General features: G+C 34.8%; 1 protein-coding gene across 3 annotated transcripts; it reads right to left on the bottom strand.

Annotated features, from left to right (window-relative positions):
- Positions 1-2,383: 2,383 nt before the first annotated feature.
- On the bottom strand, positions 2,384-10,666 carry LOC129308509 (serine/threonine-protein kinase PBL27). Of its 3 annotated transcripts, XM_054949640.1 has the most exons (6): positions 10,052-10,666; positions 9,339-9,398; positions 8,997-9,196; positions 8,624-8,813; positions 3,654-4,045; positions 2,384-3,485 (listed from the first exon to the last, which is right to left on the bottom strand). In XM_054949640.1, exons 4-6 carry the CDS (start codon positions 8,742-8,744, stop codon positions 2,871-2,873), a joined length of 1,128 nt encoding a protein of 375 aa, XP_054805615.1. In that variant the 5' UTR covers positions 8,745-8,813; positions 8,997-9,196; positions 9,339-9,398; positions 10,052-10,666; the 3' UTR covers positions 2,384-2,870. The 3 variants fall into 3 exon arrangements, with proteins under 3 accessions (XP_054805615.1, XP_054805613.1, XP_054805614.1); XM_054949638.1 differs by lacking the exon at positions 9,339-9,398; XM_054949639.1 differs by lacking the exon at positions 9,339-9,398 and having other exon boundaries at positions 8,997-9,148.
- Between the last annotated feature and the right edge of the window lie 6,845 nt (positions 10,667-17,511).

The raw sequence follows: 17,511 nt of genomic DNA, 5'->3' as shown, positions 1-17,511 counted from the left end.
TATATATACAAAGAAGACCTAAGAGTGGAACATGTACAAAGAAGACTAAGGAAGACACCAGTGAGAAGAGTGGAACATATAACTTTGAGTCCGATTAAGAGAGGTAGAGGAAGGCTTAAGAGAACACTTTTAAAAGTTGTTGAACGTGATATCTTAATTAATAATATTTTTAAAAGTTTGATAAATGATAGAGCACAATGACATCTTGTAATTTATGTAGCCGATCTCACCTAGTGGGATAAAGGCTTGTTGTTGTTGTTGTATATATATATATATAATATATATATATAAACTCACAATTTGTTTTGTGTTATATCAAGTATATATATATATACTTGATCCTTATTTGGACGGACCCATTTGGGTTTTAAGTAGGAAAGAGGTTAAGAACGTTGTGTTTTCATCCAATTCTAATGCCTCGTTTGGTGTCATGGAAATAATGGAAATTAATATGAAAGTGGAAATAGATATGGGGTTAAAAAATATGTTTGGCATGTCCATAAAATTGTGTTTTAATTTTTATTAAAAATATACATATAATGTGAAGAGATCTAAATATCCTTACTAAAAAAACTCTAGACTGAAAATCTCCATCTACAATCAGAGGCATCGATTCTCACCGGTAATACCATCCATCAACAACATTAACCACACAAATGGAAGAGGCTTTAAGAACAACAATCAACAAAACAAAGTAGTTGAAGGTGGAGAGGAGGGTAATGGTGAAGAATTGAAGATCATGTCGCCGTTCAAAAGTCGATGCATGAGGACAAGGAAGAATAGAAGATTTGGTCACGGTCATGTTTCTGAAGCCATCGCATAATTGAAATGAAGGAGAGCTGAAGAGGAAGAGGAATTAGAGACCCGACCAATCTATAGGTTCTTCACCATCACCAAATCCAGATTGTTCTTGGCCCTTGCATTATGGTTCTTATCGAAAGAAATTGTCGTTGAGGAAGGTGGTCTGAGATTTGTAATGGGAAACATGGGTTGACTCAATAATTAAGGGAGGGAAGCAAAACGACGTGGAAATGTCGGTTGGGTAGGTTGGCCTTTATCCGTTTGCACACGCACTGTTCTCTCTGTTTGACCTCTGAATGTTTGTAGGAACCATCGTTCTTTGTCGCTGATGGTTGCTAGAGGTTGCCAGCACTGATTGTTAGAGGTCGTCGCATTGGTTGTTGTAGGTCGCCGGTGAACATTGATAGGAGCTAGACGAGAGGAAAGGGTAAAAAGTGAAAAAGGGAAGATGAAATTGGAGAGCTGAGCTTTTGTGATGGAAGCTAATTCCATCAATTTTGGTGGAATTGAGTTCCATATGAAATTGATTTCTGGCGTATCAAACTAGTAAATTTTTGAATTTCATTTCCATTTCCAATTTTAAGACTAGAATTTCAGTGTACCAAATGGGACCTAAGTTGTCAAATTATTTTATAGATGTTTTATTTGGATAATCTTGCATAACAGAAAATGCTATTCACCATTATTTTTATTGAAACTCGTTATTCTAATAAACTAGAATTTAGATTATTTTTAAGGAGAATGACAGTGGAGTCTTAAAAAATAAAATAATGATAGATCTTTGATGATATTTTTTAAAAAAAAAAACGAGTTGTATATATTGATTTAGATAGTTTTAAATAAGAATAAAATTTAAAATAATTTATATTTGAAATTTAGATGCATTATCTGTAATTAAAATTGCTAATTTTACTATTGTCCAAATCATAGTTTCAGCTTATTTTTTAAAAAAGGTTTTGTCGAGAATATAATTATCATTATTTCTCAAGTATTTCAACTCACTTTTATCTAGAAACGTAAATTTAGAGAGCACGAAGAATTTGTCCAGGATCAATAAACATGTATAATCGTGATGAATATACCCTTGGTCAATAACAAGCATCATTAACCAAATCAAGAAACCGTGCGCCTCTCTCCTCTTGAATCAAACCATGCCCCTTGAACGACAATTGGCTAGCGTCTTTGCCCAGCATTCGTTTCTGCAGTTAATTTTCCCTTTTTGCTCTGTTCCTTTGTTCTATTATTTAGATGTTCCAATTCATTAGGACTAAACCGTGAGCCTGTGAAATCGGAGATCCCAGGTAGTAGTTTCATGTGACATGATTGCGCGACCTTGCACATTTTCAATCATTTCACTGGATTTTATGGCACTGAAACTTGAATCATACCCAGTTTCCTTAATGACGCCACTAATCAAGTAAACACGATACTCTATTGGTTCATTTCTATTTGTCCTAGCTTATGCTCCTACCCTGATTTTTTAAGTTGGGGGCTAAGCCTCTGAAGGAATATACTGCTTCGCGAGAACATGGATACTTTTTTGATTTGGTGAGGCTGAACTTCTCTCGAGTTGGTCACAAGGAATTAAACATGCGGAGTGTAGTATAATAAGCCATTTTGTATAAGCCGAAAACACGAAGCTCGGACCATAAGGTAAAATGGAGACTGTACGATTACACGTCACATCAGTGACTTACACACAAATTCACCAAGCTCCCCCATTTACAAGCAAGAGGGGCAAAATTACACGCCTTTTTCTGCTCTTGCACCAACATTTTGCACATGCATGGATATAAACTTTGAATGCCCCAATCCACACTAGTCTCTCTCTCTCTCTCTCTCTCTCTCTCTCTCTCTCTCTCACAGCATCTGTGTTTCTTTCAACTCTTGATCAATAATACCAGAATGTTGCAGGAGACTAGTCCAAACTAGACCATGACGTTTACTCCCAGGGTAGACATGAAATCAAGATGTTAAAGGATGACCCTCCTGAAAATTTACTTCCTGACTCAATCATGCACCTCTTCAGTAGTAGATAAAAAGTAAAATGAATCAAAGTTTTGATGCTTTCACTCATTTGTAGCATCAAAGCTTCCCTTCGCATTTGCCCGCTTTTTATCTCTCCAGTTTTCACCCCATACTTTTGCTTCTGCAACTGCGCGTTCTCGGTCTAGGTCACGGTTCCTTGGAGTTTCCCTACCTCTTCCAGCATTTACAGGGCTGTCTCTCTGAGAGTCCTGCCTTTCTCCATCATCCAATCCCCATCTTCTTCCTGAGCCCCCACCAGTTTCAATCCTTCCCAAGCCTGTCCCAGCACTTGTATCCCTACCATCTCTCTTCCTGTAATCAGGCGAGTTTTTATGGGTTGAAGGTGATTCATAATATCGTCCATGATCAGGGCTGCCCGAGCTATCTGCTGTGTTCTTTAGATCCTCCTTGTTCCTTGGGGTTGATGGACCAACTCGGCAAGTGTGGCTAGCTCCATTTGGATCATATGTCTGCGAGGCCAAGTATGTAAGAGCGGTCACAACGTCTCCAATAAGAGGCCTTGTAGCAGCTTGTTCTTGCAAGCACATAGCTGCAACTGCCAGTGCTTGATAGAGTCCTCGCATTGGATAACGGCCTTGAAGCAGAGGATCAGCCATTGCAGGGAACTTCCTACGGTCTTTAAATAGAGGTCGTGCCTAAGAGGTTCCATTACCCAGAGAAATAAATGTCAAGGATGGGCAAGTATGTTGAATGTTATATTAGTGACAGGTTGAAAGATTAACATCAAAACCGATGTTCTATTATGCTTGACAAACTTTTAGAAGCAACAGAAAAACACAAGGATTACCAGGTCAGGGACTTACCCATGCCACAAGATTATGCTCGCCATGTGCACGTGTATTATCAATAGCCTTGCGCCCAGTAATAAGTTCCAGGAAAACAACTCCAAAACTGTACACATCAGACTTCAGAGTTAGCTGTCCAGTCATAGCATATTCAGGGGCACAATAACCATATGTTCCCATTACTCGTGTTGATACATGAGTCTTATCACCAACTGGACCAAGTTTTGCCAGCCCAAAATCCGATAACTTGGGATGAAAACCCTCATCTAGCAGGATATTGGATGATTTTAGGTCTCTATATATTACAGGTGGGTTTGCTTTGTCATGCAAATATTCCAACCCCTTTGCTGCTCCAGCTGCTATTTTCATCCTTGTATTCCAGTCCAGAGGCTCCTTGTCAGGAGGAAGATCTGTAAAATGCCCACGCAAGAATTTCAGTACACTGTCAGAGCTGAAACCCCATCTGGGTCAATTTCAATTTAATGATGCATAAGTAAAAGCAGTGACATGTGCCACTGAAGATTTGAGGTAACAACGATAACAATGGACTTAAAAGGCTTCAAAGTTTATTGAAGGATGAGATGCTTTTACCATGTTTGTAACACAATGCTCTGTTGTTGGACTGCAACTAGATAACTGATATCAGGATTCAGACATTGGCTTAACTGATGCCAGATTGCCAGCACAGGTTTTAATCAATTTCACACCATTGAATAATCTTTAATAGGGAACATTTTACAAAATCAATATTTGGTGTAAAGTATGCTTCGTGGAAACATACACGTAAAGTTTCAGATTTATAAATTAGTCTGCGCTCAATTGGTATGTCTTTTTTTTTTTTTTGACCAAATCTCAATTGGTATGTCTTTACTAACTAGAATATGCTTTGAAACTTCTGCAACATTAGCAACTGATTTGCAATTAAATCTAGGTACAATTCGAAATGCACAATGAACAAAACAACCCATCATGATTTACAGGTCATATTGATGAAAAATATGTTCTTCTAAAAAGTTGCAAGAATGTATTTAAGTTTTGTGACGGTACTGATTAATTCCAACCTAGACACATATAAGGTAATACACTTTGTGCAGTATTCAGCGCATTGCCAAATATAAACTCTCATATATTGTGTCAACCAAAAAAAAAAAAAAAAAAAAACTCATGTATTGAGTACTTTCCCCAGCATCACTTGGATTTGTCTTTCCTACTGTCCATATTGATTACGCACTGCTCAAGATTTACTAGCATAGTAAAGCCACGCCCACTGTCTATTGCTAGAGAATTGAGAATTCTTGCTTTTTGCCCCCTCTTCAATGAAACAGTGCCCTTGCAACACTAAGCTTCCAACAGACATCACCAATAGATGGCTTACAAACCAAGCTCAAGGCAATAGGAGTAGAAACATTAGGAACTAAATATTTAACTATTCCCTCATGGGCAAGTAAGTAAAATAAGTAAACTTCTGATGGCGTCAGGGTTAAAGCAAACCATGAATTTTCCATAAAACAATATATTCAAAATCATGGAACAAAAACATGGTTGAGGATTGCAGCAACGATCCCCAGCATCAATTGACAACCATGCCTGTGAATGTTAACAATAAGTTTTTCATACCAATACAAGTGGCAGAGAGAGATGCTCCTTGACCTCTGGTTTCAAAGGGCATCTTCCTAAGATGAGAATCAAGAGACTATTGCTAGAGGTGCCAGAAATTGTCTATTAAACATCTATAAGTTCTGGACTACCATTGATGGCTCTACATGAATGTGGTTTTGAAGCATATGACAATAGCAAAGATGAATAACTATCAAGCCCCACAAGAGAAATTTGCCAAATACTCCTTCAATCCTCTTTATAAGTCATTTTTACCCACCTCATCAATACTAATGCAAAAAGCACAAGGAATAAGAGTGTGTAGAATTCCAAATATGCATCTATATAACAAATCTAAAAAATAATGTCATGTTACCTTTTCTCTCTCATGAAGGGTAATTTTTAAAATACTTTTTAAAATGTTACCTAAAAAGCCGCATCGTGACTTATAAATGGGATCAAATAGACATTCTAAAATGTGACTTATACATGGGACCGGAGGGAGTACAAAATCAAGAGCCATATTGAAAGTGGTAAGCCTGCACCATCTGTAGAAAATTCAACAAGGCTAGTGTAGAATAAACCAAGAACTTTGAATGCAAAACCAAAACGCAGGGTTGCTGGACAATTCGAATATTTGATCTAAGGATGCAATGAAGGATACACACTACAAAAGATGATACAGCCATATTTCATGATCGGTTCACTGGGTTGTGGAAGGTAGCTTATCAAAGGAGAGGCAAAGTGGGTCACAAAGGAGCTGGAGCCTGCAAGAGCATGCTAGGAAACAGAAAGATCCAGCCAAACACAAAATGACAATATGCTGGAGAGTGAGGTGCAGAATGGTCTGAATCAGGGATAACAACCCTGGCCAGAAGCATCAGGTTAGTGTGTATTAGTAGAAGGTGATATTTTATGGGAAAGGTACAGAAAAGCTATTGTCAGTGTGCTCTTATTTTCTTTTCCCTTATGTGATTATCATTGCTAGCTTTGTGATTGTGGTGTGCTGTTAACATAAGTTTATCTCTGTTTCAGTCTTCTTCCTATTCATTGGAGGAGACTACCAAGTTTGTTTCAGTGAAAGCAGTGGCGTCCTATCATATTCCAAGCTGTCAATTGTTGTTGCTCATTATTTTATAGCACTTACAGGGTTACGTTTTGCTGCAAACAGAACCCACAGGCAGAATAGGCTAGTGGAAGTTCCTGAAGAAGGCATCACAGTCGACTAGCAATTTAGAACAGCAAGATCAATGAGTAGACTTTTGAGAAAGTTTTGTAAGACAATGTTTAGACAGAACAAAGAGAGTGTGGAGTAGCAATCTGAGACCAAAAGAGAAAAGCATGGTCTTAAATTGCTTGACAATAATACAATTGAAGGGGAGAAAAAAAATCAGGGGATAAAATCGTGGCATCTATAGAATGGAAAATTTAGTTATTGGTCAAGCATTAGAGGATCCAATAGAGTAATAAGTTATTAGATTTGGAAAAGTTGACACAGCTAATAAATTTATTGATACTAGCAAGCCCTTTAAGGACTTTCCCAACCACTTAATTGGAGTCATCCTTGAAAATACCAAAAACTTCACCAAAGAAAAAAACATTAATAGATACAATAGAAGCAACCCCAAGTTCAAGTCCAAGGGTTGGCGCTTTGTAGATATAAGCAGTGCAAGTGACAAAACTGTCCATACATTATCGTTGTTCCTCACTTCAACAACCAATAGAGCCAAGTAAAATCAATTATCAAGGACACCATTCTTATGTCATACCAAGGGTGTTCAACTAGTTTGAATTCCTCCTACTTTGAATGCTTCAAATTCAAGGTCAGCTTTTCCTCAACAAAGGGCGAATGAAGCTAGACTCACTAGCATCAAGAAAGGCTAGCTATAAATAATTTGTCTCAATAATATCGTTTACTTAAAATTATGGAACTAATTGAATTAAATCAAAATATTAAAATTATCTATCATTACCAAGATTGCATTATCTTATGTAATTATCACATTCAATCCTAGGACATTTAGTAATCTTTTGTCTTTCCTAGGATGCGTTTGGATTAGGCTTCCTTTTCAAGATCTGCTGGGTTAGCTGTAGAGTCCAAGTTTCAATTACAGATTTCATATTGCAGAGAGTCAAAACCACTATTGCTATTGATTTCTAACTTTTGGAAGTGACGGAACTCCAACTCTTCATTATTTATATAGAAATTCCAGACCTTCGCCCAAGAGAAGGACAAGGACTCTTACATTGATTAGAACTGACATCTTTATAAAACTGGAAATGTAAAGAAGAAACAGAAATGAATATGGATGCTGTGCACCCCTTCTGGTATTCAAAAGACTAAGACACTCCTGGCACTAGAATAGCAGTATCTTCTCAGACCCTACTGCTCCCAAATAATGTCTCTCTCCTTTACAAGATATAAAATGAAATTATTATATTAGCCAATAGATATATTCCCAACACAGTCAATTAAGTGGCTGCAAACACCTGATTCTTGGAGGATAAGTAAGAAGTTCATTTAGACTTTTAAATGCTCTCTTTTATAGGAATGATCAAGTTTACGAATGACAGCAGCATGTCGCTCCCTTCTTAGTCTTGTGATCAGATTATACCCTTGCCGACCAATTTCCTTCCCCTTGTTTGCCATTGTCCTCTTTGCCTTAATTTTCTAAGCTACCAAGACCTATTTTCCATGGAAGACAAGCCCTATTAATTAATCCTATCACAACCCTAATCCCCATGCTGTCACCTTTTCTAATTGAGTCCTAGTTCCCCAGCTATCTCTGGATAACACTGAGCGACATCCCAATGATAACAGCAGCATCATGCATAAGAAGTTTAAAGCACAAAATATCATAAATTGGCAACACAAATGTAGAAGTGATGACATCTACCATCTGGTAATTTGAAATAACCATTTATAATCCACATTTCATTTGTCATGATGGTTTCATTCATTTAACAAAAGCCTAAAATGGTTGTCCAAAAATTACATTATCTCTTGGGACACACTACAAAATTTGATGCATCGCCATTTTATTTCATGCGTCCTTGACAGTAAATGTTCTTGCTCCCTGCTATCATGTCAATTATTATTCCCCCCAAAACACCCCTCAAACTATTATTAAGTAAAGAACAAGGTAAAAGCCTAAAACAAAATAGTTTTGTCCCATACCAATAAATGTAAGCATGAACATCCATCCAACACAGTCTGATGATGCTCCTTCACTAACTACCTTTTAGTTCTATTGTTCCACCTCAATCTTTTTTCTCTCTTTAACATGCAATCTAATACATAGTAAAAAATCAAATAAAAATGAAATTTTAACTTTTGAAAGCACAATATGTCAGGCACTACTAGTTACAGTAACAAAGGAATGCAATCTGACCATGTAGGTGATCCTCCAAAGACCCCAAAGGCATAAGTTCATAGACAAGCAGCCGCTGATCCCCATCAGCACAATAACCAATTAAGCTCACAAGATTTGGGTGATGTAAGAGGCTAAGCATGAGCACCTCCACCAAAAACTCTCGATTTCCTTGAAGGCCATTGCGGTCAAGCTGTTTTACAGCAACAACCTGTAGAAAGATTGTTCCATCAACATAGATTAGGAGACATAGAGAGGAAGGGAGAGAAAGACTAATGACTGAATAGAAATTCATAACTGAGAACTAATAGAATCCGTGCATAAAATGTAAGCTATGATGATGCAGTCTGGTTATTCAATGACAACAATCTTTGCAGCAGCAATCACAACTTACTTGCCCTGTGCTTTCAAGGTGGCCTTTATAAACCCGTCCAAAACCACCTTCACCTAATAAACATTCAGGCCTGAAATTTCTTGTGGCAGCTGCAAGCTCTCGAAATGTAAAAGTTTGTGCAGCAATGTGGGCAGTTGGCCCATCCTTTTGAACTGGCAATTCCTTCTTAGAATCAGAGCCACTTCTTGATTTTGTTTTATCTATGTAGTATATAAATGATTTAAAAATAAGCTAGAGAGAAAGAAACAGAAAAATATACATTGAAGAAACTAGAAAATAAATATGAAGAGGAGATGTTAAATATGCAGTCATATAAGGATTAAATGGCATAGCATAGAATACTTGGGAACAGTGGTTACAGCGACCATATGCTGCTTCATTGTAGAATAGGGGTCGTAGCATCTACATTTGGAACAAAAAGGATTACGATTTTCTCTGGTTACATCATATAATCTGCCAGAATATGATTCAACTAATATGAATAATTCAGAACTACACAGAAGCACAAATACTATGACTAAATTGTTAACTATCAAGTTGAATCTAAACAAGTTAACCAATCATCTAGATAATGCACCGGACAATCTTTATAGAAACGCAAGGCATCTTGCTTAAAGTTACATCCTGCCATGATTTAATTTTACAGGGTGCCAGCTAATTTACTCAAAATGCAGCTTAACATCTGCATCTTCCTTGTACATGGTGACAGTAATTTAATGAAGCGTGTTATCACACAATGTGAAACACTTGAAAAAATTGAGAGCCAAGGGCAGATCTCCTACAATGCTATTTTTATTACCTTTAATAAGAATAAGAATGCAACAAACAGAAATAAAGAGACATCCATTGACCATCAAATCATTAATAGTAGCAGTGGAAGTACAATAGTCAGATGAATCAGATCAAAGTGCTCATTAATTTGAACCACATACATCATCACAAAACTAACAAGGCGAGCGAAAAATGCAAAATTCAACATAGTTAAAGCCAATGAATTAATAAAAAATTAAGCGAGAAAATTTTTTGTTAAAATAAGCTTCCACATTTGTTCTGACCTGAGCTAACCCTATTGACGTGATGAGACTGAGCAGCTGAACCTTCTTTAAGAGAATCTTTCTTGACCACTTCCTTGACCCCGCTGTCCTCCTTGTCAAAACAAGGAAAACACCCACCCATATCAAATGCACACACAAATCAAAGCCACCCTCACAAAACCCGGAAAGGAATAGCTCGCATAACAAAGCCCTCAAAACTTCAGATAACCTTTGAACAATTCGTTTCCCCAAAACTACTCACACAAACCCATACGAGAATTTCGAACAATTACTTCTTTTCTCTGTCACTGATTCACTCTAAAGCACAGCTCACTCTGCTGGTGCCACTAGATGATTTTCGTCGGCAATTAAAGGGTAAGATCGAGAACAACACGCCAGAGTATCAGATCAACCAATCGAAGAAACTGGGTGGCGCAAGAAGGTAAAGAGGGGAAAAAGCTGAAAATAGATGTGAAAACTGAATGGAGTATCATGTAAAAGAAAAATGAGAGTGGAGAATTTCGAATTTAAAGTTCAAGGGTTGGAATTAGAGCCGAGACTAGACGAGTTAGGAACGGAATAGCTCTTACATAATCCCGGGGGACTTGCATGATTACGAGGTTGCCATGATTTTTCTTCTTGTGTTGCATTGTTACCCCCGAAAGGGCAAATAATTACATATATGTGTGTGAGTTCGATAATCATAATCACGGTCGAAGGTTGGGTCCCACCAGATGGATGAGATGGACATTCTCGACACGTTTTTCTCAGGGAAAAAAAAAAAAATTAAGTTCGGAATAAAATACTTTTTTAAAGACATGTTGTTTTATTGTTTTTTTTTTTGAGCAAGACATGTTTGAGTTTAAAGTTTAAACTAGAAAATAAAAAACTACTTCAAGGAGCTGCGGAAAACCCCAGACCTTTCATATAGAGAGAACATGAAGATGGAGGAACTAAATTTTCATTTGGCCGGCAATATTTTGTTTTTTTTAATTAATTGCATAGTAAGTATAGGATTTATATCTTTAAGGAGATAAAAAATACTATTTATTTATATTTAAGATACAATATTTTATTGACCTAATTTAATAAGTTTGCATTTCGTTTGTTAGGAAACATAGTCTTGGTCAATGTACTATTTTCTTTACAAATATACATTCATCCTGATGAAAGATAAACTGTTTGAAATACAATCTTAAAACAGAGTATGTCCATTTAAATATGAGTTACTGAATTCCAGCCCATAGAACTACCATTGCTTTTTTGACTAAATGATAGGCATAGAAGAAGTAATTTAATACTGATATTAGAAATTTTAAAAGGCAATTCTAAATGCTTTTGGAAAAATAATAATTATAGATCCCATAAAAATATTAATTACATTTATAAATTTTAAATTATTAAAATTTTAATACTAAATCATGATTTTTACTTGCAATTAATATAAATAATCAATTAAAAAATTAATAAAATATACTTAAAACTATTTGTAAGTTAGCAAATTATAAAAGTCAGTTGTAAATTTTAATATTTTATTATTAATATATAGACAATCCACTTAAGAAATGAATAAAATATAGTTGGGATTATTTAAAATGTTACTTGAAAAATATAATTAATATTCATTTGGGTCTCTCTCTGATTGTCCTTTTCCCTTTTATTTTTTTTTGTCATAATTAATTTGATTCGAATCAACGAAACAGTGAGTCGATAGGGTGAACTTTCTTTCTGTATAATTTTCTTTCTTTTTCCTCTTTCGATTTTTACCATAAAAGTTAAATCGTGGGGTGCATGAATGTCGACAGGGGCATAATTTTTTATTGGGAAATTAAACAAAAGCGTATTTCTTTTTTTTTTTAAAGCCAGTTAAAGTGTATTATTTTAATGATATTCACCTTTTTCTCTCATGTCCTTCTGCCATTAATTATCCAATTGGTTTTTTTATTACCAAAATCCAATCGGTTACTTTCGCTTTTCTTTCTTTGAACGGCATATATTTTAGTCACATTAATATAATTTATTACTTGACAAGGAAAATATTACTTCTTTTATCTTAAATTATAAAATATTTTTTAAATAAAATTTTATATATAAATAAATTTTATTAAATATATTTAACAACCTCATTTTTTTAAATAAAAATATACATTTTTAAAAATACTCTTCATTTAATAATCTTAAATATATATTAAAAAATATCATATGGAGGAAGTATTATCGTTTTACAGTACCTTCACAAGTTATTTGTTTGACACTTAGTATTGAGTTCACATTTGATCAGGGTTTCTTGCCTCATTTTCTCTTCTTTGCCAAGAATATCTCCTTGTATATTGAGAAGAAAAAAGAAATTTATATGTGTTTAATTAATTTTGAAGATCCCTTTTTTTTTTACCAACAATTTTGAAAATTCCTTGATAAAATAATTCATATAAATTAAATGTATATATTATTATATGAAATTCACCATCAACTTTCTTTCATAAGTTCAAAGAATGTTACTTCTCTAATCTTATTTATAAGATAAAAAATTTTTTTTATCTTATTTGTAATTTACATCAATAAAGTTTTATCACAAATTTTTCCTTTTACCTTGAATTTAATATTGGACATAAAAAATGTATTATTAAAGTATGTATATTAATAAAGATAAAGTTGAAAACTTATTAAATTTTTAAACATAATTAATAAGTTTTAAATTTTTTTAATTTCAATGAAACATGTTTAAAATAATTTATAAATAAAATCAAAAGTAATTAACTTGCTGAATAAGTCCAGGAACCATCCACATGACATTCGGTGATAAAAACACCTACCAACAATAATTCTTTTTAATTATTTGGCCTCGATCATCATTGAATGCATCATTAATCACGAGAGAATAATTAACGCAGAACAAAAAAACATAAATCCAAACTTAAGACTTGGCAATTACTTCCCCCAATGTTTTTTATTATTCACGTTCTGAAAAATTTTCTTGATCATTTATTTAAGTCATTTTTTTTAACATTTGATGCATAATTTCAAAAATACTCTCCAACAAATTCTGAAAAGAAATGTACTATTTTAATTTTCAAGAAAACTACTCCCACACATCAAACCACTCTTTTTAAATCCAGGGACAGAATTAGAAAATAATTTATTTGTAAGACAATTTTATTTTCTAACACTGAGTTAGGAGTGACTTATAATAAAAAAGGATTGAAGGGAGTACTTGTTTCCTTAATTTCCAATTAAATCGTCGAATCTCAATTAATTTGAATCAACGACCTTATTAAGCTAATGAGGAAGACCAAGTTCTTTTCCATACTTGCTTTTTATTTACAGATCTTGAATTGAAAATCTAATTAAAAAATAATAATTGAAGTCTCTATTACTTTTTAATTGCCTTTCAATAATTTGTAATTACCGCCTGATACTCTTGTATCATTGGTCAAATAGAAAATGTTGAATGATATGAAAAAGACACAACATGTGTCATTGGCCAAGCACATTCATGCATGATACAGAATGTTAACAAGCCAGTTCACTGCCAAACAAGCAATAATAATAATAATAATAATAATACTCAATAACATCATTTTATAATTTAAAATTTTTCTTAAAATTGCTTTTAGCTATTTGCATGGCAGCATGGGGTGATAATAAATTTAGTGACACGTGTACATATAATTAATTAGCATATTGATAATTAATAAATTTAGTTAATTCTTTCTTCGTGGATTTTCCTTCGTTGATTGGTGTCAATTAACCTCTCGGATGTGAATGAGTGGGCCAATAAAAGACCAAAATTATGCTTGGACGTGTGTTCATACATGGCAAGCCAATTTGGAATTTATATAATAATCATTTCAAACTTGACATTCAAATCTCAGGTTAAAATAGACTTAAAATCACATTGATACAACATATTCCATCAAAAGACTGGAAAAATAGTCTCTATATGAACCTCATCCAATATTGCTTACGTAAAGTTGGTAGAATAGAACTAATCTTCGTTTTAATCAATGCTATTTTAACATATTATAAAGAATTTTATTGGAAGTGGCCTGTTAATGCATGCATGCATATAGGTCACCATTTTTAAGTTTATTTAAACTTTTTTTTTGTTAATTTTGCATTTCATTAGTTGGTCGACAAATATAAATAGGCACTTCACACTGGGAAGAAAGTTGTAACACTTGCCTCGAGTGTTATCCAAAAATCACATAATTCAAACAAACTAAGTGTGGTTAAGGAGTTGATACTCTAACCAACTTAAGAAATAAATCATTTAAAACCTTAACAATAATTATAGGTTCTACCTATAGCGCACGGAAGCAAGTTAGACGAAAATGGAATAAAAAGATGCTGTCATGACAGTAATTTATTGCTGTCATGACAGCCCTCCTGGGCCAACTTCCAGGAGGCGCCGTTCCGTCATCTCCGATTGAAGTGATTTTAAAGCTCACACGTCACATTCAAAGGGTACTATAAGTGTACCAAATTTCAAAAAGATCCAACGGTCGGATTAAAAATTAGACATGTTAAAAGATTGACTATTTTTGTTGTCATGACAGCTTTTTAGCTGTCATGACAGCACCTTCGGACTAACTTCCGGGGTGCACCATTTCATCATCTGATCTCCGATCGGAGTGATTCCAAAGCCACATGTCACTTTTAAAGAATACTATTAGCATACTAAATTTTGAAAAGATTCAACGGACGGATTGAATTTTATGCAGGTTACAACTTCAATACTGTAGCTGTTATGACAGCAATTTAATGCTGTCATGACAGCACCTCCAGACCAAATTCTGAAGTGCGTCATTTCTCCGTCCGATATCCGATCAACGTGATTCCAAAGCCCACACGAAGCTTATAAAAGGTTTTACTTGTGACCCAAATTTTAGAGAAATCCAACGGTCGGATTAAGATTTGGACACCCAGATGCAAAAGTACAGCTTTTTAGTAAAAACCATTTTCAAAATTGTCCAAATCTCATCCTAATGGTCACAAACATGTGGGAACACTTTGGACACGTCAAATAAGATTAAAAACACCTGATAGAACATTCAAATGATGAAAAAACCCCATACATCAAAATTTGACCACCCGGGTGCCATTTCCCAAAATGGACTCTAAACCCCCAAAATGCACAAATCATACAAGAGTGGTCACAAATCAATCCAAATACCATGTATTTATATAAATATATATGCTAAACATTTTTACTTGGCTCAGAGCTCCTTGTGGGGCCCACGCACCCACTCTCTCTATCCAAGCTGTATGTTTTCCCATAGCACACCATTTGCAATGCAACCACTTTGCATTTGCTTATAAAATCACATATATATCAAAATAAAGATCTTCTTGTAATAGAAACTTGGTGTACTAAGTAAATCCATCAAAACCACACACCATAACCAAGTTTCCTAGCCATAAGTCTGCAAATAGACAAAAATTCATACACAAGCACACAATCCACACATATTCACACACACACACACACACACACACAATCATATCCTACTGGCACCCTAATCTTAAATACATTACAATATATTTGCTCAAAAGAAAGGGGTTGCAGTTCTTTACAAATCACAAGCAAACCCCTAGCTTTGCTCCTTTCCCCGTCCACCACTGGATCCTTCGCCTGGACCTAGAATATTGAAAAGAAAGGGGTGAGACAACCACAGTCTCAGTAACAGCGAAATTTACATTGATTATTACAAAGTAAGCCATAATCAAATAAACGAATAATAAATTCAACATAGTATATAATTTAGCCATTTAAAATGCATGAATGCATGACCTAGGCCGGTATGGCCTTTCATGACCAACAGAATGCCCCCTGGCACTCTTTAACTCGCAGGTAAACCTTATACCTACTTGTACCTCCACAGGCACAAAACATAATCTAAGGCATGATCTAATCCACCGAACCGCCTATGCCTCTTCGACGTGAATCCTGAGCAGTGAAAGCTAACTCCCTCCCAGAGCCAGCCCGACTTACTCTCCATGTGAGGGCTACCTTGGCCTAGGCACTCAACCTCACACTTCATATGTCGGATTCCCTCCCCCACTGAGAGGTGTCGAACACTCAATACACTAACCACTTTAGTGCACTGAGCCCACAATACGTAAGACAACACTGAGTACTGACAGTGTGCCATAGAATATCAAAAATCCACACCTTCTCATTGGTGAACTCCCACCGAGATCATGCCTTTTACTCTTGTCTACCTTTCCTGAGTATTGACCATTCAACACTCTAAAGTAGTATAATATTTATAAATCTCATTTCCATAAAAACATTGTTATTAAACAATTAGAAAACATATTTGCACTATAATCAAAGTAGTACCCTATAACCCCTTATAAAGCACATTTAATCTTTTAAAACATGTAATGCATGATAACTAGTAATATTTATTCAAAAATAGCTAAAACAAAGTAATAAGAAATATAAATTCCCCTATTACCTCAACCCTTTGGTACTAAAAGGGTTCTCCTTGTATAAAATAGGGCTCGGCTTGTTCCTTACTTCTCAATAAGTTCCACCAACAATTTTCTACAACATATAAGTGATCCACATCACTTATCATGACAAATAGCATTAATGAAGACTATAACTCATACCACACAACTTAGGTCAATGAGTCATAATTCACCCTAATGGTCCATATATTAAACCAACCATTCACATAGTATCACTTAACCACCAAAACCATTTATTAGCCATCACTAGGCTAATTTTCAATTTATATAATTTTTTATCAATTAAAAACCTTCACTTAGTGTCACCAACTTTCACCATTAGCCCTTATAATGAAAACCAAACCTTAATCTAAATCTTATTGGGCTCAAATAGCAAAATTATAACTAAATCAATAGGCTTAAACCATTGAGGAGCAAAAACCCAATTTCTCAAGGTTTATTTTGTGCCCAAAACACCTCTTTTCATCCAATTATTCATTCAAAACATTAGATCACTATATAGAAACTCAAAACATGCTCCCTAGAATCCAAAGAAACAAAAGCTTACAAGAATAAAGCCTTTGGGATCAAAATCCAAAAATTTTCTCTTCCAAAAATTGAAGAAAATCAAGAGAAAGAGAAGAGGATTGAAGTAGGGAGTTTACCTATCGTGTAGCCGAGCTCGCAACGGTCGCAAAGACTCCTAAATCCAAGCCTAACTCCCTCCCTTTCTCTTCTCTTCTTCCTCTCTCCCTCTCATACGTTTCCTTTCCTTTCCTTTCCAATTCAATTTCTGCGTTTCTGCATCAATTTGGGTCTTTAAATTGCTGGTCAAAAAGTTTGGGGAAAATTATAAGAAAGGGCCCAACATTTTTCATTATTGCACAAAAGCCCGGGTCAACTTTGGTAATTTTTTCCATACTTAAAAATCAAATAAAACCAAACTTTTGCTTAGTAAAATTCAAACTCTGGGCCTCTATTAAATTATTCTAAATTTTAATTTAATTATAAATATTTTATTTTAT

The sequence above is a fragment of the Prosopis cineraria genome, unplaced genomic scaffold (genome assembly GCF_029017545.1).
Source record: "Prosopis cineraria cultivar Desert tree isolate PC_DT_omini unplaced genomic scaffold, ASM2901754v1 PC4, whole genome shotgun sequence".
NCBI lineage: Eukaryota > Viridiplantae > Streptophyta > Magnoliopsida > Fabales > Fabaceae > Prosopis > Prosopis cineraria.
Note: the sequence above shows the minus strand (reverse complement) of the source record. Positions and strands in the feature narration are given on the sequence as shown.

Coding starts and splice junctions, on each gene's coding strand:
- LOC129308509 (XM_054949638.1), bottom strand. CDS start 10,172: ATGGGTGGGTGTTTTCCTTGTTTTGACAAGGAGGACAGCGGGGTCAAG. Junction 9,197..10,051: donor CGTCAATAGGGTTAGCTCAG/GTCAGAACAAAT, acceptor TATACTACATAG/ATAAAACAAAATCAAGAAGT. Junction 4,046..8,623: donor TTTGGAGGATCACCTACATG/GTCAGATTGCAT, acceptor GGCATTTTACAG/ATCTTCCTCCTGACAAGGAG.